The 23,435-nt window shown below is 34.3% G+C and overlaps 2 protein-coding genes across 5 annotated transcripts in view; both read right to left on the bottom strand.

Annotated features, from left to right (window-relative positions):
- The window catches only part of MS3_00006658 (uncharacterized protein), a 47,853-nt gene extending 46,855 nt beyond the window's left edge, over positions 1-998 (bottom strand). For all 3 annotated transcript variants that reach the window (XM_051214859.1, XM_051214860.1, XM_035731985.2), the window contains exons 1-2: positions 693-998; positions 132-305 (exon numbers count right to left, since the gene is read on the bottom strand). The gene's annotated coding sequence lies outside the window, so the exon portion shown is untranslated. The remainder of the gene's footprint in view (positions 1-131; positions 306-692) is intronic.
- A 560-nt stretch (positions 999-1,558) lies between these two features.
- The window catches only part of ACTN2 (actinin alpha 2), a gene marked incomplete at its 5' end in the record, with an annotated part of 29,633 nt that continues 7,756 nt past the window's right edge, over positions 1,559-23,435 (bottom strand). The window contains 5 exons of one of the 2 annotated variants that reach the window (XM_035731984.2): positions 1,559-4,209; positions 5,261-5,419; positions 18,676-18,717; positions 19,945-20,229; positions 22,353-22,637. In XM_035731984.2, the coding sequence (XP_035589455.1) occupies positions 4,048-4,209; positions 5,261-5,419; positions 18,676-18,717; positions 19,945-20,229; positions 22,353-22,637 (933 nt within the window). In that variant the 3' untranslated portion in view covers positions 1,559-4,047. Of the gene's footprint in view, positions 22,638-23,435 lie in introns of both variants that reach the window. The other variant, XM_051214858.1, reaches the window with a different exon arrangement.

The raw sequence follows: 23,435 nt of genomic DNA, 5'->3' as shown, positions 1-23,435 counted from the left end.
TGAATTTTTGATCAATTTTATCTGATCCCTTAACTAACGTATTACATAACATTTACCGCACACCAAAACTACAAATCGAAACAATAGTTAAAATGAAACTTGATAAATAGAAACATAAAAAAAACATTTACTTCGATTGGTTGATTGTTTTATCACATAAACATGGGCGGTTGGGCTGAAAGAAATATCGAACTTCGTATAGAAGTGAGTTGAATTAAATGTTGGGATGACCTTGAACTCGAACAACTTCAATCTGTTGTCAAAATCAACTCACCAAACAGTGTAACACTTGTATTTCTGACTAACTACAAATAATCAAATGAAAGTAGTGTGTTCAACTCACTGAATTGACTTACTGGAATATGTGTACGATTTTAAATAATCAGATCGAGAGTTTAGACTAGTTACTTACAAATGGGACATAAACGATTGGTAATGTTGCTTTTCAAGGATTCACTATAGTAATTACACTCGATTACTGGAATGGTTTATACATAATTATTTCTTCAGATAACAGAAAATCAACGAAAAAATGGAGTTATTAATTTATTCCGTGACACCGTAAGTAGATAGTTTAGTCAATTATCAACCATTTAATCAACATCAAATACAATTTGACGTGCTATGTCCAGAAATGAATATAACAACTCAGCATGAAAGTTCGACTTTTCGAAAGTTGCATAACAACTTACCTAAAGTTCAAAATCGGAATTTAAAAAAACGATCCAAGTACTGTTTTCATATGTTTCATGTTAAGTCAATATACGGATTAGTGGCTTTGTCTTAGCAACCGTCATATAAAACCATTAAAGCTGAAGTTTTTATTCAAGGGAAAAGAATGAAACTCAATAAAATACAACTCATGCATTGAAGCTAAAAGATATAATTGAAGAACAATCAGCTGGTCAGTTATTGAGGTATACAATCACAATGCTAATTAACGATATATATTTGTTACAACAAAAAATAATTTATCAAACAAATTTTTTAGGTCTCAGATGGGTTTTGTGGACATTATGAGTCAGTTGAAGCTAGACCACCTTGGAAAACCTAGCTTCAACTGACTCATGATCTTAACCATTGAAATTACTATAATGTCCACAAAACCCATCTGATATTAATCAACATATGCTCACTAGTGACTGGCTTCACGAGGTATATCTTGAAGTTCTAGTGGGAAGTAGTGACCAGTGGAGTTCAACTAGGTCTGTTGTGAGACAGTAACTCAGTGAAGACAACGGTGGATGCGTCGCTCAAATTCGTGGATTAGCTGAAGTTAGACATTAACACCGTTGAATGCCGACTCAGTGGTCTAGCGGTTAAGTGCTCGCGTGCGAAACCAGTAGGTCCTGGGTTCGAATCTCGCAGGGGGCGAGGTCGTGGGTGCGCACTGCTGAGGAGTCCCACAATGGGACGAAACGGCCGTCCAGCGCTTACAGGTTTTCCATGGTGGTCTAGCTACAACTGACTCATGATCTTAACCATTGAAATTTTTTAAAATTATAAGCCGAAAAAAATCGATCAGTACAATTCGTAATACGTGTATATAGCTCAAGATCAATTAGTCCAATCAAAACGCAAGACTGATACTTAATAACTCTACAGAAAAAACTAATTGTAAGATAGTTATGGTGCTTAATTTAGTAAATTGATTACACACCATTCAATGAGTGCATTCATCTTGTTTTTGAGACCTATAAGTTGAACAAAGTTTACTAATAGATACCACACAACTAGTTTAATATTAATCATAGAGAATAAAAAAACAGGAAATTTTATATAAAACTAAGGGTCTTGGATTTGACTCTTGGTTACGAGGTCGCGGATGCACACTCCCGAAGAGTCCTGTACTGGGGCGAAACGCTCATCCAGTAATTCCAGGTTTTTGATGGTTGCCTAACTTAGGTTGGCTTGTGATTTCAATGTAATCTAACAATATCTACAACCCCTTACAATAATAATATTAAGCGACAAACTAATTAAACAAACCTATAGATGCAAACCTCAGTACGAAGTGTCAAGTAATTAACCATCTAAGCCTTACAATATAATGTAGACTGATGAAATTTAGAAGATTGAAAATCATGTAAGAATAAGTATTAATGTAAAAACATTTAGATCACTTAACATTCTACAGATAGGTACGAACTCAATAGTTGAGTAAGGTGGAGTTGGGAAGCTAGATGTACCACCATATGAGAACCAATAAAGATGACTTTTTATTTACGTAACACGTATCAGAATGAATAAACAAAAAAATATGAGCACTTCAACTTAACATACGTCTATGCAACAAAAGTTAGAAGAGTCAGGCTAGTAAAATTGAAGTCTGAATAGATCGATTAGTAGTGACTTGATTTACTTAGAATACTTGTATGCTTCTTTATCGAACACTATAATTAAACAGTTACCTTGTAACTAGGCTGCAGAAAATTGACTAAGTGTGAAGTAAAGATATCACAGTTAGTCATAAGACAAAATTGTGTATTAATCGATGATCTGATATGCATATAAAGCTGTAAAAAGCTCTCTCAATATCATTAGTATTCATCTAATTTAAGACTAGATGTTATAACCTATTTCACTGTTCATTATGCAAACGTATTTATTGAAATTAAACCATTAATTTATCACACTCTGTACTTTCATGGTTAAGCAGAACGTACATCAAACAAACTAGCATACACATGATTTTATTATACAAATTAACTTTCAATTATATGTGTGTATGTTGAACATCACATATAGGCAGATCCATATAAATCTACTAATTCACATATATCACACATCAACAACTAACGATCATACTTATACATTCATTCCTTAGTCATACCAACAAAAATCGTGTTATAAAAAAAATGAAACAAACAAAAAATATTTGTTGGTTAAAAGAATTTATTAAAATTTATTTCATTTTATTACGAAAATTGATGCAACAATAACCAAATTTGAAAAAAAAAACCACACACACAGATAAATCACAAACAAGAAGACTAACGAAGACTTGGATATCAGAGGAGTGTACAAGGATATCTTAGTTCGTAGAACGTGAGTTTAAACATTTAAAAAAATTTACTTGGAAGATTATACATTTCCAACTGTATTAAATAAGAGGTATATAAAGAGGGAAAAAATAAAGAGTGGAAACTGACAAAATTAAAATGTTGGTAGAAAAAAAATCCAGATAAGTAATGTGTGAACAAAAAATGTAAACACTCAAGTTTGTATTTTATCGAAAAAAATGAAATTTAATTTAATGTATAAATAACAGACACATAAGGGTATTTTGTTTTAATTTGGGGAACTCAAAAAAGAAATAATAAATTAATTATAATACTGTCAGTTAATACAAACTTCTCTTATAGATTAGAATTTAAATATTCCTTCTCATACTACTACGTTATTGCTGTGGAGAAAAACAACACATTAACATGTGTGCGTGTGTGTATATGACCAACTAAAATGGTGGAATTATCGAGTAATAGGTTGAAATGAATCAAAATGGTAAACAACCTGTTGTAAAAAAAACGATGAGTGGTTAAAAAAACAATTTTTCAATTATGAAGCAACAGAACCTAAACGTGTTACACTGAGACAGGAAGAAACGAAATCAACCACTATCGATAACAATGTTCAGTTGATATAGGGACCATTTCAAATGATGTTCTTTTATCTCAAACTAACCAAGCATTATCAGCTTATGAAGAAAAATCATACATCCGTATATATTTGATAAATACAAGAATAGATATCTTGGGAAATTTAATTATATTAAAAATTGGGGAATAAGATGGACGGAAAAAATACCGAAGAACAATAATACTGTGTTGTCCCACAAAATTATTTTTTTCTAGAGAAAAAAAAACACGAAAAAAAAAATAGCAAACTGCCATTTTCGTCGGTATGAATGATACAAAGTAAAAACTTAACATTATGTAAATAAAAATACTAATAATTAAACAAACGAATACAAAATGGAATGATGTTATACAAACTAACAAACAATGAAGCACAAAACTTTTAAACACAATTATATCATCAATATCATCATGATGTTGGTTTACGACCACATATACTGTAGGCAAAAGATTCAAAGTCTAATGCACCAGAATCTCCCGTTGGTCCATTTAATACAGGCATATTCTGTAAACAATATTCCGCATCACTAGCAGAAAGACGTTCTTTGATATCCTGAGCAGTGATATATCCCTAAAACAATATAAACGAGGGATTTTAAAAACAATTTAACTCTTGGCGAAAAGAATACAATTCAAACTAACAACTGATAAAGTGATCGAACATTGATCTCCATATCGTGATGGATAAATATCTACTGTATTCACTAGGTTCTTGAAAACTGATTCATAAAACAATTCATTTTAGACTGTAAGAAGCTAAAAAGCTAAAATCCTTTACTACTGACAACGCTACCAACCGAATTATTCAAACTATGGCTTGGATGACTCGAAGAATAAATAAATTACTCACATTATGCTGTGGATGGGATGCATTATACATTTTATATCGTCGGCGAAAAAAGAGAATTTCGTATGACTGTCAACAAAAACTTGGTGCCGAAAGACAATAGTACTATACAAGTTGAATATGGGCAAAACATAGGATTGAATTTTATGTATGTAACAAAACATGTTTTCCATACAGAGTTCAAAAGTGCAAGTCTTCCAGAAGTACAGGATTGTCTTTAATAAAACAGTGATGACCAACATAGGCTGATTATATCAGAAAATCAATTCTGAAAAGAGCAAAAGCAAAAATTCTAGCAGAATAGCTTACAACCTGTGATATTTAATGTCAGATATCACAGGTTGTAAGCAGCTGACGAGAACCAACGAAATAAAATGAATTCATGGTATTCTCCTAGAATTGTTGTTCTTGCTCTTTTCAAAATGATGAGGGGAACTATGTGCATGAAAGAAAATCAATTCTTCACGTCTCTATATTTAACCACCAATCTAATTTTATTAAATTGTTCAGTCTATCTAAATCACTGCTTTAGCCGAAGATCATACAACTTACTGTATACTGAAATCGAAAGGGTTCCGATGTACATTGAATTCTGTACTCTTGATAAAATTATGCAAACAACTGCAGACATAACTACTTGTACATCTTCTAAACAAAAGCATCTTATGACGATATCCTAGATACTTCTGAATGAATTGTAAATTATGCCATTTACAGTAGAATAATGACTATAAAAACAGAACTATGTAATATACTCTGTGGAGACTAAGCTTACTTTATCACCTCCAAGTGTTTTAAATGATTGAATAAGTTGTTCTTCAGTTGCCTCGTCAACATTATCTCGTGTCATAAAGTTCAAAAATGCATCAAATGATATGTAACCTGTATGACCGGGATCAACTTCATTAACAATACGTGAGAAATCCGTTTCCGCCTGACAATTTAAAATAAATAAACAAAAAAACAACGGAAGAATGAGCAGGAAACAAAAAAAACGGAGGACTAGACTAGTATTTTATAGCTAAAAACAAATAGATCGTTTAATCATCTGGCTTTCTGTCGTTAAAGAATACAAACAATTTTTAAAGATTTATTGAAAACACAATTACTGATATGAAATGAGCACCAAGATAAGTATACGCCACGTGAATAAGAAAGTGATATTGTGAATCTGTAGAGAGAGAAGGGAGTATAATTAAAATTAATAAATGAAAGAAAGCAAACGAACGACGGGACTAAAATAGACCACATCGGGATAAGTTTCTTCCTGGCTTTCGCTATCCGTATATTAGTCTCATCATTCACACCACCACTAGTACACACACGAATACAAAGATAAACAAATATTCCGACCAACCCTAGTGGTTTACGGTCAAAAGTAAATGCATACAAATGATTTTATCAGTCTTTTTAAATTACTTTGCATTTAAAAGATGCAAAGTACACGTAATACCTACGGATTAGGAAATGATTAAGTGAGATTCGTGTATCAAGTAAAGTTCTATATACCGAGTCACTTTTATTCTAAATAACATGAAAAAGTACATATGAATATTGAAGAAAAAACAATTAACCATTAGTTACAATTATCGTAGGTAACTAGGAAGAACTGATACTGTATGATGAAACAACTCTTCTACATGTTGTCTTACTTTTATTCCAATTTAGACAAACAAGACTAATCTCATGAAATGTACCAGAACCTCATTAGCTTTTATATGGAATTATAACTATTTAACAGAGATATTAAAAATATCTACACTTATTGTACAAGACTGATAAGTCCGTAAAGTTAACAAGTTTGTTTTTCAAAAGCCCACATTTCAAATGGCTAAGTTCAATGATGAATATATATAATGACATTGTAATATTAAGAAAAAATACCTGATTTCTCCTATGATGAATTAACGTATCGCTATCAACCAAAAATCAACTTGAATAATACCTAAAACTGAGTAGCAATATCATTCTTTCTTCGAAGAGCACACATTATTGATAAAATATGAGATCAACACAATATTGATCCTTTTCTATAATTTACTGCATCAGTATAAATAGTAAAATGTCGGCATTCACAATGTACTGAATCTTTATTGTTTCATTGCGATAGACAAATTATGTAAAACTTTTTTTTCCGATATATATAGAATCGAAAAAACACAGCTAAAATAATCCTTATTTAACAATTAATTATATACGATGATAATAGAATTTAGACAAATTATGTGTCAAGAAAAAATTTTGAAAAGGCTCTTATGAATAGTTGACTCAATCATTCAATTAACTGACTTCAAAAATATTTGACTGTTAATATTCCATTATGTCACTGTAAACACTGAATACTTCTGTTTGTTATGATGATTTCAATAATCATCAAACAACTGTCGTTCGCCCTTTATTCCATTCAGTGCTTAATCAGCTAATTTCTTCCCTTTCTCAATCAAAACCTAATTAAACAGAGCAAGAAGAAAATACACGTAGTAGGAAGATGATTAAAATTACTTATTGTCTATTTTTCGGTTGTTTTCGGTTTGCTGGCAGGAAAAAATAGGTCGTAAATCTTACAGGCTAACATGATTAAAACACGTATAAAGGATGTGCGTCATAAATAATTTAGACTCGTATAAGAGTTGGGTTCTTTAAAAAGGGACCTATAGAAGTAAATATAACTAAAAAGACAACAACAGGATAGAAAATACATATAGATTGCTGATATGTATTGTATAAGAAATTGTAAATTAGGATAAGGTTGGGTTTTGTGTGGGATAATTCAATTTGAATGTAGTTTTCATCAAACAAGTCTAACATTAGATGGGAAACCAATGAAAATCAGGTAAAACACTAGATAGTGTTTTCGTCCCAGTTCGTAGGCTTCTTCAGATACATAAATATCATGATGTACGGTACATTAATTGTATTCTGACTGGGTAATGTATAATGGGCTCATAAACTTCTAAGTTTGATAGTCAATGGAATTATAGCTATGCACAGTTGAATATTCCTAAAAAAGGATGAGACAACTAGTTCTAAGTAAATCTCCCGATAGCTGTCGGTCTGTGACAAAAACTATCTACAAACTGTAATTCGTCACAATAAGAAATCAGTGAAATATTTACTACCTTAATTAGAATAAAATAAAATTAACATATATCGAATAAAACCTGATATATTCTTATCAAAACTGATTGTTTCTATGCATGTTTGCAATAGAAAATACATACACACAAAGAGATAAATCACAATGAAGAACCCTACAATTTACATTTTAGATGAATGTCGATGAAATTAGGAATACAAACATGAACATCCAAAAGCCAATGATGGATATTTAAAAACAGGAGATAACCTGCATACGAAAGCTGAATCCCGTTAATGGGACGAAAGTAAGTTTAAAAAAAGGACTTGTTAACTAAGGTCAAGACCACCACTGAAAACTAAAAGCATTAAATGGAGTCATAATGAGAAATCGTGAAAAGTGAAATTCGACCACGTCAAGTACAAGATAGTTATTCATCTCGAGCCGTGAATGAGGGCACTTTAATGTCGTGAATCGACAGAAATTAAGCATCAACACCGGTGGATACCAACTCAGTGAGATAAAGGTTGGGCGCTCGGGTGCATGGTCGGAAACCATGGGTCTGATTCTCGGATCCAGGGTCATGGATGAGCACTAACGAAGAGTCCCCGTATCAGGATGAAAGGCAGTCTGTTGCATCCCGATCTATATAAGATCAACTTGTGTTTTAAACCATCATAATTTTACAATCTCCACAAAATTCTGTACTGATTAAATATGTGTTGTAAAATGCTGAACATAAAATTTAAGACGGTTATAATAATTTCTATCCAATTGAAACATATTTAAAAGCTTATCGTTGATAGATAGTATCGTTTAATGAATTGATTTTCAACTACTCATTTTATTGGTATATTTTGGTTTATTCGTGTATTAATTTAAATTCAAATTAACTCACTAACTAGGTACTTGTATATGAGCAGTATGATGGTTAATGATACTAACTGGTTGTCCAAAAGTGAAGTTAGTGGACCGGTATTCAAACCTGAGACTTAGTGGCTAAAAGTCGAATGCATGAACCACTAAGCCACCGCATCACCACCACATCAGCGTAATACGCTAAGATGGATGAAGACGGAAAAGCGAAACTGGAAATTTTTATGGTCAATTCAATTATTATTCGAATAAAGGTATCTGAGACAAAGATCGGACAACTGCATGAAATACAGTTGTCAATGGCTCACACTTTTACTTTTCTTCAAAAATTAGTAACATTGAGAAAAACAATGCAAAAACGTCTAAGTGAGTACTGCATATCAAAACTAAGCTAATCACCAAAACACACTGCCAAAATCACTGTGAATTAGACTCCAGGATCACTACTTCACTGATATGAAGTTGAGGAAACCAGTAGTAAAATTCTACCGACTGACTAGCGCTAGCTTATGAAAAGGTATATATACATATATATTCTCCAGAATCATAACTATCTTCTTCACATGAAAAAAGTAGCTGATAGATCTGATAAAATGTTAACAAATGAATCGATATTAATAAATAGAAGCACCAGGTAGCATATGAATAATTTGATTTTCATTTCCATAATACTTGAATTACACGGAGCTAAACAAGCATACATACCAACTTTAAGCAACAAAATATTAGCAAGTTATATGATGGTCTAAAGTTTTTTTTAGAAACCAGGTCACATGGTTGAAAAATTAACATTTGAGTTCTACAATTGTGTTACAGCTTATCAATGCGTTAATTACTTTAGATGAAACGGATACGCCTATGCACAAAATTGTGTGCAAATATACATATATTTATAGGATTTTTATCAAAAACCATCTGATAGAGTGGGTTTATTTAACAAGCCAACCTGTTTACTCATACAGATAGTAAATTGCACGTACATGTGACGATTTAAATTGTTTCGTTTTATAAGCGAAAGAATTTCAGTGAAAATTTATTATCGTCAACTTTAAAAGTGACCTATAGTCAGTGAATAACATGTCGTTAAACCATAAAAATGACATGAAAAGTTGCAAGTTTTTAAAGCAAACGTTTCGATATTGATCAATTGCAATAGAGAAATACGAAGTATTAATGAGGGGATGTCGTGGAGATTACCTTAATTTAAAAGTAGTGTTCGTCAAAGGCTGAACTCAGTCGGAACACATTAGAAAGAGGGAGGGATACATTAACAGCTATTTTATTCCATTATAGTATTCCTCAACAGTGTGCACCTATAGACCCCAGGAACTGATCGGACTAATGGCCTTCAAGTTTTGCAACAAGTCTTTAACTAACTACAGAGAGAGAAGTATCAGTAAAGAAATATATGAGGGCACTGTGGAATAAGTAATTCAATAGTCACACTTTTTACCTACATTCTCCTATTCTACCTAGAATTAAACATTAATTTGGAAAGTGGGGAGTAATACGTAAAATAGACTCAAAAAACTTTACTCAATGCTTGTTCTCCATCCTATCATGCTACATTCAAGTTTACATATTTTCAAAGGGACAGGCCAAAAACAGATGCATCAATATGATTGATAATTTACCAAGGAAATTATTGTGTAGCATGGTCCCTAGGATTTCATATGAATAAAGATGAAAAAGTGTATGCCAAATAACATCCATCCAGAGACCAAGCACATAAAACTCATAGGTTATATTAGGTTGCAGTTTCGAATTTCACTATACCTATTTCAATTAGAACAGTCCCGACCGTTACTGCTACCTTGATTTGGTGTTTGGGCCAATCGAGCTCCACTGACCAGGACAATTGTTTCTCAAGGTCTTACCATGCCAGACAGGTAGGTTGAAGAGCGGTAAAACTAAAAGCAACAAACCCAAGATCCGAGGGCGAAGTCGTACTGCTGACTGTACAGAGGTGTGACAGCAGTAAGGTGTTACCTTCAAGCAACAAGCATAACAGTGACGCTGCCTTCCCACAAGTAAGGGTGGGGTTAGAATAGGTCGGCCCTAAAAATGCACACCTTGTCTTATCCCACGGATATCTGTCTCCGGAAGTAAGGTTCCAACAAGTGCAGAGCTAACACGAGAACTACTTGCAAAAGGTCATGTGTGACCGGCCTTAATCAGTTGTCCCATGGACAATGCGATCACGCTCTCAGGTCACTAAGTCCACCTCTAGTCCGATTTCCTTTTCAGGTACCTCCAAAAGAACCCACCAAAGATGTGGACAATCGGGAAGTGATTACCGGCCTAATACTTCTAACAGGAATCATGATCACAGTATTCATAACGAATCTCCCTCTTCAATTACTAATATTCTTCCTAAGTTGAACTTCAACTCTAAAATTCCTCTTTTGACTTCTTCCCCAAGTGTTACCATGATCAATGATACTAGTGCACCAAAAACATTGTCCCAGGTTTACTGAAACCTCACTTCAAACTACACATTGGAGCCTTCAAAGTGCGCACCTTATGTCAAATTGTCCAGCAGGGCACCTTGGATGAAACCATAGAAACTCGTACCATTGGTTTATGCTGTCTTCAAAACGCGCATACAAGATCCTAGTGTGGTCATTCACTTGACCTCACCTCGCCAAAACGGGGAGGTGACAAGACACACCCTCCATTTATCTGGCAACCAGACGGTAAGTTCTTGTGGACTGGCAGGTGTAGGCATAGCACTAAGTACGAGGGCAGAACAAGCACTACTAGAATGGATCCCTGTTAACAGTCGCCTATGTTCTGTTCGGTTAAACGGCTCCGTAAGATCTCGGAAGGATAAGGACACACATCGTTGCCTATTCGTCGTTTCTGCCTACGTCACCACTGACTGCAGCCCGGGTGAGGTGAAAGATTACTTTTACAGAAAGCTTTCTGAACTTCTTCATAAAGCTAAACATTCACATTCAGTACTTTATAACTCCAGTAGGTAACTAAACCAAACAGAAAGACGTTTAGGTGGGAATTCATAATTCCGGAGAAGAGAACAGATAATGGTGATCGTTTGTTGCAACTATTCACAGACAATCGTTTATTTTTAGCAAGCACTAATTTTAGGCATAAGGAGACAAAGTCTAACATGGCGAGCCCCCCCCACAACAAACCAACAAAAAACTCGAATAGACCATATTGCCATTAGTTATCGTTTGGAGGCGCGATAGCAGACAGTAGCTCGTTCTGGAGTACATGCTTAGACTTTGATTACGCTCTAATACGAGCACGCGTTTTCTTGCGCCTAACTGAACTCAGTGAAACGACACCAAGAAGACCCATTGGAATTCAACACAGTGAAGAGAAAACAAAAAACTAGATTCCAGGAACGACTGAAGTAGGATTTAAGTAGTTCTCAAAACGAGGCTGACCCGGATGCTCCTTGGAAAGATATACAAACAGCTGAGGAAAAAGCAGTGACATCTACCCGAACAACACTAGTCGAGTCAACTTCTGGCAAACTGTCATCAGATTTCGCGAAATATAATGGTTCCCGTCAAACCTGTCCCCTATCTTCATATTTAATCAATTTCAACATAGATCTACTACTAAACATAAAGTTCTCGCCCATTGAAATCTCGGGCATTGATTTCCTACCATGAGGCCCACTTTTCGACTTATAATACGCAGATGACATACTCCTGTTGGGTGAAAACGCTGATAAAATGCAGTCTTTTGATAGCACTGAGCGACAATGCCAGAATGTTTGGGAGTCATTTATCCCCCTCTAAATGCAAATTGTTGATTCAGGATTGGCCTGCGTCAACACGAAGTAAAGATAGGGAGTGAAGTAGTCGAATGAGTCGACAACTTCACTTATCTTCAAAGTCTGGTCAACCCTAATGGGTTGGTATCTGACAAAATCTAAGCTCGTTTGACTTTTGCTAGCCTACATCTGTTGAGTCGGACTCCGAGAACTGCAACGGAGCATCCAGAGGCCCAAGACACACCCTCATTAGCATAATGTCTCTTAGCAGATTGGCAAAAATATAATGTTGATTTGACAAATGCTAATAATCTATAAATACCCGTGTTTTTCTGGACAAAAATGAACCTTTAGAGTAAACTGCTTCCGCTGAATTTGCGCCTTTTCTCTCGTGTTCAGGTCTCTGTTTAGTTCCACCTTGCGGGTTACCAGCATAGCTTAGGAACCGAATAAAGCGTTCAAATTAGCAAGACTTATCAACATCACCTATGGCGAATGTTAGATATCCGCCTATCAATAAACGGAACAGTATACTGTGCGGCAGTTCGTACTGTCCTACTTTACGGCTGCGAAACGTGACCATTAACAGTAGAAGGTACTCGTAAGCTACAAGTATTTGACCACAGATGCCTTAGAAATATTGCTCGCATCTACTGGGATCACCGGGTAAGTAATAGTGAGGTTAGACACAAGGTATTATGGAATGATGGTAAATCAGTTGATGAAGTTGTAAATCTTCATCGACTGAAATAGTTGGGCCACGTGTTACGTACGCCTGAACACCGATTACCACGACGCGCAATACTGACCAGTGTTGGAGATGGTTGGAAGAACATTAGGGCGGCCAAACCAAAACGTGACATCAGTCGTTGAAGTCACTAACTTCTGTTCTGAGCCATGTCGGTAGATGCAGACTACTTGGTTGCGGTCCGCGTGACTATCGTAACCAATGGTTGGAGACTATGGGTGACATGGAACATGATCGATCACAATGGCGTTTTTGTATTCACTCTCTGTCTGCACTTAAACCGTGAGATTAAAATTGCATTATACCTTTATTTCTACAAACTAATTCTTTCTTCCTGTACTATATGCTTATACACAATCTTTCTTTTATATATTACTGCTATTGAAGTGACTAGTTCTATGAATTTGGTGTCCATTTTGTTGTGCTAATGAGGTGTGTCGACTTGGACCGATGCACATATGTGCCTGGTCCTACATTGTAGCTGACTAACATCCTTGTTATGCAGTGTGACAAATGTTTAGGTTGGTTCCACGAAGTATGCACAGATCTTATAGTAATTGCTAACAACAAACTTATTAAGTCAGATCGCAGGTGGATATGTGGCACATACAACATGAAGGCTGAGGTTTTACTGAGTAACATCATCATTCTCTTGAAATGTCTGCGAAAAAATTGTAAGCAACCCTGAAAAAAGGCAATCCTGAATTGAATAAACAAAGACGCTCAGTAAAGTAAAGAAGAGAGTCCCACGTTGTAGCTGGATGAATGAATTAAAATAGCACCTAGAAGCGAGTACAATAAACTTGTACAGTATACTTTACTTTTCAGTAAACAGTACTATAACTTTGTGTACTCAAGTAGACATAAAAATTTACTACTGAAAGTTCAGTATTGTAAATTAGTAACGGAGGGGTAAATATACTACTGATACTGTGCTATTAATAGTAAACCGTATGATGTCGATTGACAATTGGAAATTCATTCAGAAAAAAGTTGTTGAAATATGTCGGATAATCAAAACACAATTTGTCATAAATAAATATCGGATAGGATTAGAAACAATATCAATACTCATGCTTATTAGATATTATTATTATTCTATGTCAAAATGTTTAATCAAAATAAATCGAGAGTATACAATTACGAAGCAAATTGTAATCTCAAAAATAACCGTCACGTTTTTCTTAATATTATCTTATTTCGCATTGATTTTCAATCTGAATAGCTTTTAGTAATTCTAAAAACAGATTGTTACTATGATGCAATCATTAATAAAAATAGGAGAGATGTTATAAATTATCGGGGAATTTCGAACCTTCTTATGTAGCCGATTACTTCATGATGGCAATATTACATAGACATACACAACAACAAAACTGTGATTCAGAAAAAAACAGTTACTACAACCGAGCCTATTTTGTTTTGTCTAAATAACTCAAATAAGAAACAGAAGTGTATGACCATTCAGCCGAGTACTGTTGAATTTCCTATGACTTTGTGACTAATGTCAACTTGTGGTAGCTATATATTGATGAAAAACAGAATTTAAAAGTTATGCCCCAATAACGCGTCTCTATACAAACAATCTATACTGGGGCATTCGAAATAAACTAAGTGTTGTGTAGTGAATATCCGTATTAAGAAACAAACAAATAAAAAAATAATAGAGTAAAAGTTAAGTTTTTTCTAAAACACAATCAGGGTGGACTTTTAATTATAAGTACTCTATATCGTGCATACTTCTACTCTGTATGAAATCGATAAGAACGTTATTATTACCAGGCAAATACACATTATATTTATACTAAGCTAATATATATGTATATAATTGTCTGTAAAATGAGATAGTATTACTATGGGAAACCATACTACTGAGAAAAAAACTTGATCCAAATACACATTAGTGGGATAAATCTACAAAATATTCAATATAATCTACTCAATCAAATACACGTCCATGTACTCGGCTTTGAGTTACACTTCCAATTAGATTGGGAGACACTGTCTAGTTGTCTAAACCAAATTAAATGAGATGAGCCTGCAGTTTAAAACCTATTGGTAGAGGGGCAAGTGTTTAAAAAGTCAGTGACAGAAAAATGCATTGACATCAGTCAACTAAAGACAAGAACAAGCTAAAACCTAAAATCTAAAAAGTTTAGAAATATGGTAATCAGAAGTGCTCTATGGTCGACCAATTAATACATATTTAAATAGAGGTAGGTTATCACGAAGTCATCAAAAAAGTAAGCGTGCAACGCTACAGATGTACCTTCTTTGAAATACGGTAATATTAGGTTGAAATTGTGACACCAGTTATTATGTGGTGACCAATTTTTTCACTAACGGCTCATCTATGTCAATCAAGGCTCTAGTGCATTAAAATAAAGAAACCGAATATATACACAGCAGAAGTAAGGAATTACCAATGATAAGGCACTTTGTTATGTAAAATTTAATGGATAACTAAGTATATGTAAACATGTTAACAATATTTAAGACAAGCAAACAGACTACATTGATAATGAGTTAGACTAAGTACATAGTGACTATTTGACACTAACTGCAAATCTATAATACTTGGCATATCACCATTCAGAAAAATTTGTATGTTCATACTCTAATCATAATCGGGAGAGCACCTTGAATTTACCCTAACATGTGCATGAAATAATCTTCTAAGAAATTTATCAATGAAAGCAGTTAACAACAGGAGAAAATTTCGTAGCCTTCAGTTTTGACAATACAAATACAGAATGTAACGCGTAACTTGAATGAAGCTATAACTCATTTATTAAGCGTAATTTTACGTGCTTAGATTTAAATTGCACTGTTATTAAGACAGTGTGGTCCAAACCTGTAAGCTAACGGTTAAAACTCAATTGCTCTAAAAGATGAGCACCTCCATTACAATAAAGTTGAAACACACTATATTGAAGTGAAATGCCACTCAATCTGTTTCATTCTCACTGATTTATTGCTAATAAAACTATTCATAGTATATCAATTAAAAACTTTTATGAAATCTAAGAAGAGTTTTATAATAGTGAAGTTTATTACAAAATAGATGAGAACAAATGAAACATAAATTCCACTGAAGTATTTACCAGTCACGGTAACTTGAAAATTAGATCTCGTCCAGTACGATTTGTCTAATACTCCAACACCCGTCGCCAATAGAGTATAAATCAAAAAATGAACACTGAAAGGCTTCAACAATTATTATTATTATCGACCATAAACATATTCTGTATTTGTAATATTTTGTTGCGTGACCCTAAATATGACGATCTAACAATATGACTGGCATCAAGTTAGAAATGAATTGTCGTATATGGTTTAAGTAATTTGAATTTATGATTTGAATAAACTAAATTTTTGGTAAGCGTGAACGGATTTTTCACGGAAGAAGGTATTTTCTCAACAGTGTCTAAAATCCCAACTCGTTTAAAACGCTTACTACATATTACTCTACAATATCAGCTAAAATCTTCAACTATAGATATCGACACGAACTAGAAAAAATCCAGTCGCCTTATCTGCACAACTTAGATCACAGATGTCAGTTACCATGGACTGATGCTCTTCCCCCCAATACCAACAACAAACAACACATTGACAATAAATAAGGATAGAGATGAAGTCAGGCTTTGTCATTAGAACATTTGATTAAAAACGATGTACAACTTCAACTGTGACCATCTTGCTAACAACAAATTATGTTACAAAACAATTACAGAGTTAAGAATAATACAAACAAAAAAAGTCTCAAAAGTAATTAAAACCAAGGTACCCATTAAAAGATCAGAAAGGAGACAAACTTCAATTAAATGTAAACACAACGTATAAAATAACGAAGACGACAGATTATTCATCTTTATAGAAAATATAGACAAAACTAATGAAAACAAGTGTTGGCGGTAATGATTTACTTTATTCCAAAATAGATCTAAGTCATGGTAAGTTCATTAGAATTATGTCCTAATGAATGACAGGAAGGAAATAGTATCAATTAAATTTAGCCTAATGATTCATTGTTTAGTTTACTTTCTTATGCCCGTAAACAATATTTATTTACATATTATGAGCATATGCCTAGTAAATGGGTTGTGAATAGACATGATCAAATATATATATGATTTTGCTCTTCGATTGACCATTTTTTAATTTTCTCGAAACCTTCCTGTTAAGCCGTGAATTAGCCCTATATTATTCAGTCGGACTGACATCAATTAGTCGGTTGATGATAAGTAACATGAGAACTGATATATATATGCATCAATCCAAGTTGTCGTATTACATATTAGCAGTGAGATGGAATTTACAAGTAGGAATTAGAGTAATATCAGTAGTACCAGTGAGGCGATGGCTAAGTGGTCAAGATGTCGCACTTTCACCTACTAGGTCTGAAGTTTAAAACCTACTTCACTTTTGCATGTGCAACCCAATAGTATCACTAGCTCTAACACTTAGAGTGTGGCTCAAAGTCAAGTACACGAATCTGTATCTGGTAATTGAGTTAATGAAAAAATCAGTGATAGAAAAATCAGGATATGAAATATAGAATATAGTTTGAGAAAGAATTTAAGGGCAACAAAGAACAAGTGTCTGTTAGTGCGACTGATTTCGAGTCATGCCACACAATAACTTCGACCATTGATCACAATCATCGAGCGAACTCCTATTAGGTAATCTGCTCCTAACAACGACTCTCATACCAATAGACAGTAACTTCACGAACCGATATTATTGAAAAAAACCTTTTATGCATTAAAAAAGTGATTTATGCTTCCCCTTTACATATCTTGCACTCATAATAAGCTATATTTTATCTGGATGCATGCATAAACGAGTGTTATGGATGAGATCACCAGAATTTCTGATGAATTTAAGGTTGAAGTTCGTTACATTACTACAACAATAGTAAAAATATTTAATACAAGAGACATTTGACAACCCAGACCAATTACATGAGCCACATACTTCGTGATTATTGTCTCGTGATAATAATCAACGTTACTAAGATAGATGGAGTGAACTTTGAACACGCAATCTAACAATCAGAAGTGATATAATCGCTGAACTAAGATTAATGCCCCCAAATGCCCTGGTACGGCTGAGAGTGGGGAGAGTCCTCTCTCCCTCTCGAAATACTCTCACACGGCCACGCGTATATAGTCTCTGCCAGGGAAGTCCTACTCAATGCCTTCTCGTGACGGGGGTGCTATTAACAAAAATGAGAGGACGAAAAGCGAATGTCCGGCGCTTTAACCGGATCCCAAACTGATGGTGCACATGGGCTCCAGTATCCTGCGGGAACAAATGGCGTATGAACCACTCGTTGGTCACCGGCTTCCATGAGACTGCATCTCCTTACGATGCTTCACTGCCTTGTGGGTCAGACCTTTAGGTCAAAGGCTCAGGGAGTGGCCCCCTAAGAAAACCACCTGCTTCGGTTTGGGCACCCAGGCAGTATCACAGCCCTCACACATATCGAATAAGATTTGTGTGGCGCATATGTACTTGGTGCCTTCTTGTACCAATATCAATGTGTTAAAATAAATAAATAATAAATAACATGAAGAATACCTATTCCAGAATATTTTACACAACATGAATTAGGTAGACTTCCCTAAAGGTTTAGAACTATAATCATTTAATGATTATTACTATTATACATATTAATATATATTACAAATACAAAACGTTAACTTCAGACGTAAAAGTAAAATTTTCGGAACTTACGCATACGGAGCCACGAGAACCAGATGCCAGATTTGGCAATGACTGTTGCGAAACAAGTAGAAAATTTTTAACAAATCAATACCCTGTAACACTGTAAATGCTAAATTGACTAGTTTTTTGTCGATTACCTTTAACTATCTAATGTATTCATTTCTTAATCCCTAAGTAGGTTAAAGCTCTCCAATAATCGGAGCGGTGGCTTAATCGTTAAGACATTCGAATCGCACAGATTCGAGTCGTGCTCCAATTTAGGCTGGACAATCGGATAACACCACTAGCCTTCACACTTAGAGTGTGGCTTATGCCCAAGTACCTAGTGAATGATTTAATTAGTATTTTCAAAAAAAATCTAAAAATGCCCTCCAATCCACACGTACTCTTTAGATTTATCATAATTTAGTCTGCATCATATAATACTAAGAGGATTCAACCCTTATGATGTATACAATATTCCACGTAAATCGATTATTAAATGTTTAAAAATAATAATAATACCCAGAGATCTTTAGAACCTAAATCAAGAGTAATCAAAACATGGAGAAAATTCGGTCGGTTATGTTGTGTTATGTACACTCCTGCGTGGTTGTTCCTAAGTAGTTAAAGGCAAAACTGAGAGTTCATAGGAAAAGTAACAGTTGGAGAGTACAGTACAACGAGTAACTCAGAAATTAAAGCGGTGACTTTACTCCATAGCCATTAAACCCTACATCAATCATTACAGTTATCCAAACTTAGTTAAGTGTATAAAATGGTAGATCGAGTATTTGGTTGAACATTAAAGTACGATATTAAGAGGATCTGAATCTTGTAGCATTTGAAGTAACTAGGAAACCATATCAAGTTTGCGTGCACAACTATGAAACGAATTTTGTGTAGACCCCAAGGGGTTGACGGTATTCTGGTTTTAAATTTGAAGGTCTAGATTATCTAACCACAGTTCTAACTTGTGGTAACTTGTTAGTAAAACATTTACCCCAATACTGAAGCCAAATTTCTCAAAACATTACAGCGTACCTAGAGTAACTGTTACAACTGATTTGATTAGACTTAATGAATAGGAAATTATGGCCACAGCATATTTGCTTTTTTAAGGTTATGCTATAAAATACTTATTTGAGTTAGATGAACTCAACAAAAATTCCCATGTTTGTCCAATACGGGAGTTGATTTTTAATTTATTGAGCTGCAGTTATCATACACGACAATAATGAACATTATTCAATAAAATAGTGAATGATGGCAATAATGGTAATAATTGCTATAACTTACATTTTTTATATCATCTCTAAAATTATAACCTAATGAAACAAGACAAGCCTTAAATTCATTTGGCTCTAAACGTCCAGTATTATTTTTATCAAAATGTTTGAAACAAGTACGCAGATCATTCATTTGTTCAGCTGTTAATCCTCTGGAATCTCTTGTTAATATCTGATTGTCTATTTCATTGACAGAGTAGTGTAATAAAGTGAACAATTGTTCCCATGCAACGCGCAGTGTTGGCATTGAGTAAACAGTATATGGATTTTCAAATATATATGCATCTTCTAATGCCTAGGTAATAAGAAAAAAAAGAAAAAAGCAAATGAAATCAAAGTATTATTTAAATCAATGACGATATTAACTATTGTCACATCATTGGAGTTTGGCTAGTGGCTAGCGATGGAGATCGAGAACGCATGTTTTTTTCCTCTTTTGAGATTCACAACAGTTGAGTTTAAAAACCTGAATCTCAGTATTCATATTCACACTGATATTCGATGGATTGTAATATTTGCCATCAAAAAACTCGAAAATACGCTCTGCAAATATTGTTACACTGAAATTACTATCAGGTACTTAAAATTAATACTAGTCATTCATAACCCGTTATATACACAGACAAAAACAGGAGATCAACTTCTAATTAGAGCTAAAAAAAAATTAGGCGAATTCACTTTACGTTTTCAAAAGAAACATTCTCTAAAAAGAACAGGCATATTCACATAGAGGATTTTGCAAAAAATTATATACGTTCAAGATATCACTTTTTTTTTCTAACTCAACCCTGATATTCAATACTGACTAATTCAAGATTTAGTCAAAGATAAGTAGAAAAACTACTAGTTAGCAGATTAATTTATTATTTAGAACTTAACTCGTCATCAAGTGAAGGACGCGTAATCAACTAGAATTATCAATTGATGAGAGTCTGAAACAGAATAAGATTTTAACTTGAGTTTTAAAGGTTTCCCTATAACTAAGAGAAAGTACAGTTTAACGTTCAGCTTAATAACTACAATGCATTCATCTCACGGCGAATTCAAAAAACTCAGAAACTCGAAGGTAAAACTACAAAGCCAATATAACAACTGGCATATATTAATAACTAAATCAAACTATATTGGGTGGGACATATTCTTTATGTCCTACAATGTCATAAAGGTCGGCTGAAGAACAGTAAAACGGAAGTAAGCAACTAAAGGTCCGACGGTAGTATTAAACTGGTGACCGTTTAGAACTGTAACGGCAGTACGGCGTTCTCCCCAGATAACGAGCATCTACACCAATGCTGGTTTCTCACGATGGAAAGAGTAGCTGAAAAAAAGTCAACCCTGAAAATATCAAACATTGCCTTACCCCATGGATTGGTGTCTGCAGAAGTAGGTCCTTTTGAAGTGTGCAGCTAATACATCAAAACATTTCTACAAAAAGGCCGTTTATGACCAACCTTAAAGAGTTGTCCTTTTAAGCCTATATTCAGGTCTTTCAGTTTCCAACTTACATACGCCTGTTACCCCTCATAGAGGAGCATAAGTCACTCACCAGCATTCTCCATCCAACTCTGTCCTGCACAATCCTTTCCAGTTGCTATTCACTCTTTTGATGTCTGCTCCAATTCCAGTGGCATTGTATTCCTTTGTCTTCCACTTTTCAATTTCCCTTTAGGATTCCAAGTCAGCGCTCGGCCTCGTGATGTAGTTTGTTGATCTCCATGATGTATATCCTATCCAATTCTAACGTCCTTTCCTAATTTACTCTTCAGTTGGTAGTTTGTTTTATCCTGAAGCAGGCTGTTGCTGATTGTATTTGAACAACGGAAATTGAATACCTTGTGTAGACAATTGTTTATAAATACTTGTACATTTTTGATTATGGTTGTGGTAGTTCTCCAAGTTTCAGCCTCATACAGTAGAACTGTTTTAACGTTCGTACTGGAGATTCTGATTTTGATATTGGTTGACAGTTGTTTTGCGTTCCATTGTTCTTCAATTGTAGGAATGCTGTTCTTGCTTTACCAATTCTCACCTTTACGTTTTCGCTCAGCGATGATGCTGTCCAGGTACTTGGAATTTTCCACCTCTTCTAGAGTTTTTTCATCAAGTGTGACTGTATGGGCGTTCTGTATTATAGTTTAGGATGTTGCTTTTTCCCTTGTGTCTGTGGAGGCCTACTGCTGCAGAGGTTGCTGCTACACTGGTTGTATTTACCTGCACTTGTTTGTGTGTATGAGATAGAAGCGCAGGTTATCTGCGCAGTCCAATTCGTCTAGTTGCATCCATTGTATCCCGTACTTCCCCTGAGATGTGGAGATCTCCATAACCCAGACAACCTACAAGATCATCACTAATCTAGTTTCCTTTGCAGATAAATACACTAATAGATAAACGAGAGAAATAATGTTTGGGTCAACTGACCTGATTAACGTGTTCTAATTCATTCAACTTATCCTGATGCCTATTTAATTCTTCTTCCAATTTCTGTAAATTATTTCGTTGATCCTCTAGTGAACTATGTGATTCCATGCTAACTTTAACAATTTCCGTACGATGAGTTTCAATAGATGAATTGAATGCTTCGGCTTTCTGTGCAAATTCGCGTCGTAATTTCTCATTTGCTAGTTGACGTTCACGTTCCCTATGTAATAATGCACTTCTTTTCTGTGTTAATTCACGAATCATATTCCAACGCTGTGGAAGCACCTACAAATTAGAAAAAAATAAGCAAAGTAAATTAACCTCTTTAAAAGCTAGTAGATCTTTCAGTACAATTTATAGCAAACATAGTTGATGACTTACACTAAATCAGACTGATTTCTCGTACAGATAACGAAATGTAATGTAGACGTTATGAAATAGATCAGTTAAGGAGCCTTATTTTAACATTATTATTTGGCAAGTCCAACTAAATAACAATTTACCAAGATTTAGTAAACAGAGGAGTATTAAGTAGTACACTAGGCAGCTATAGCGAAACTTAGGTTTTTAACTGGTTCCCATCATAACTGAGAATAAGAGAACATAAAATAACTATAAATATTTTACTTCAAAATCCTAGGACTTATCATGTTAGTGAGATGTTGAAATGTTTAGTCGATTATACAAAATAACAGTGAACTTTAGTATTTAATTTAGTGTTTACATTCGGTCAATGAAATTAAAGTCATGAAACTACAGAAATAAAACAACAGCTATTTTCGAATTGTCAGTATTAGATAAAACTACAAAATGCGTTATGCTTGATCAAGATATACACTAATCAAAAAATGAATATTGTGAAGCAATGTATACAAGGAAGTAATGCTCGGTATGTAAACCACTGGAATTATTTTCGTTAAACTAGTGTAAGTCACTGAAATATCGAATAACGATCTTCAATATCAGTACCAGTACATTAGTATCAGCTATGATAATAATCAATTTTTTTCAATCAAAAGTCAGAACTCATATTGTAACTGGACTGAAAGCACAGTGGCAGCTAACAGGAGGGTTTAGTCACTT

Source organism: Schistosoma haematobium, chromosome 2, assembly GCF_000699445.3.
Source record: "Schistosoma haematobium chromosome 2, whole genome shotgun sequence".
NCBI classification, from domain to species: Eukaryota; Metazoa; Platyhelminthes; class Trematoda; order Strigeidida; family Schistosomatidae; genus Schistosoma; species Schistosoma haematobium.
The sequence above is the reverse complement of the archived record's forward strand: the minus strand, read 5'-3'. Positions and strand labels throughout refer to the sequence as shown.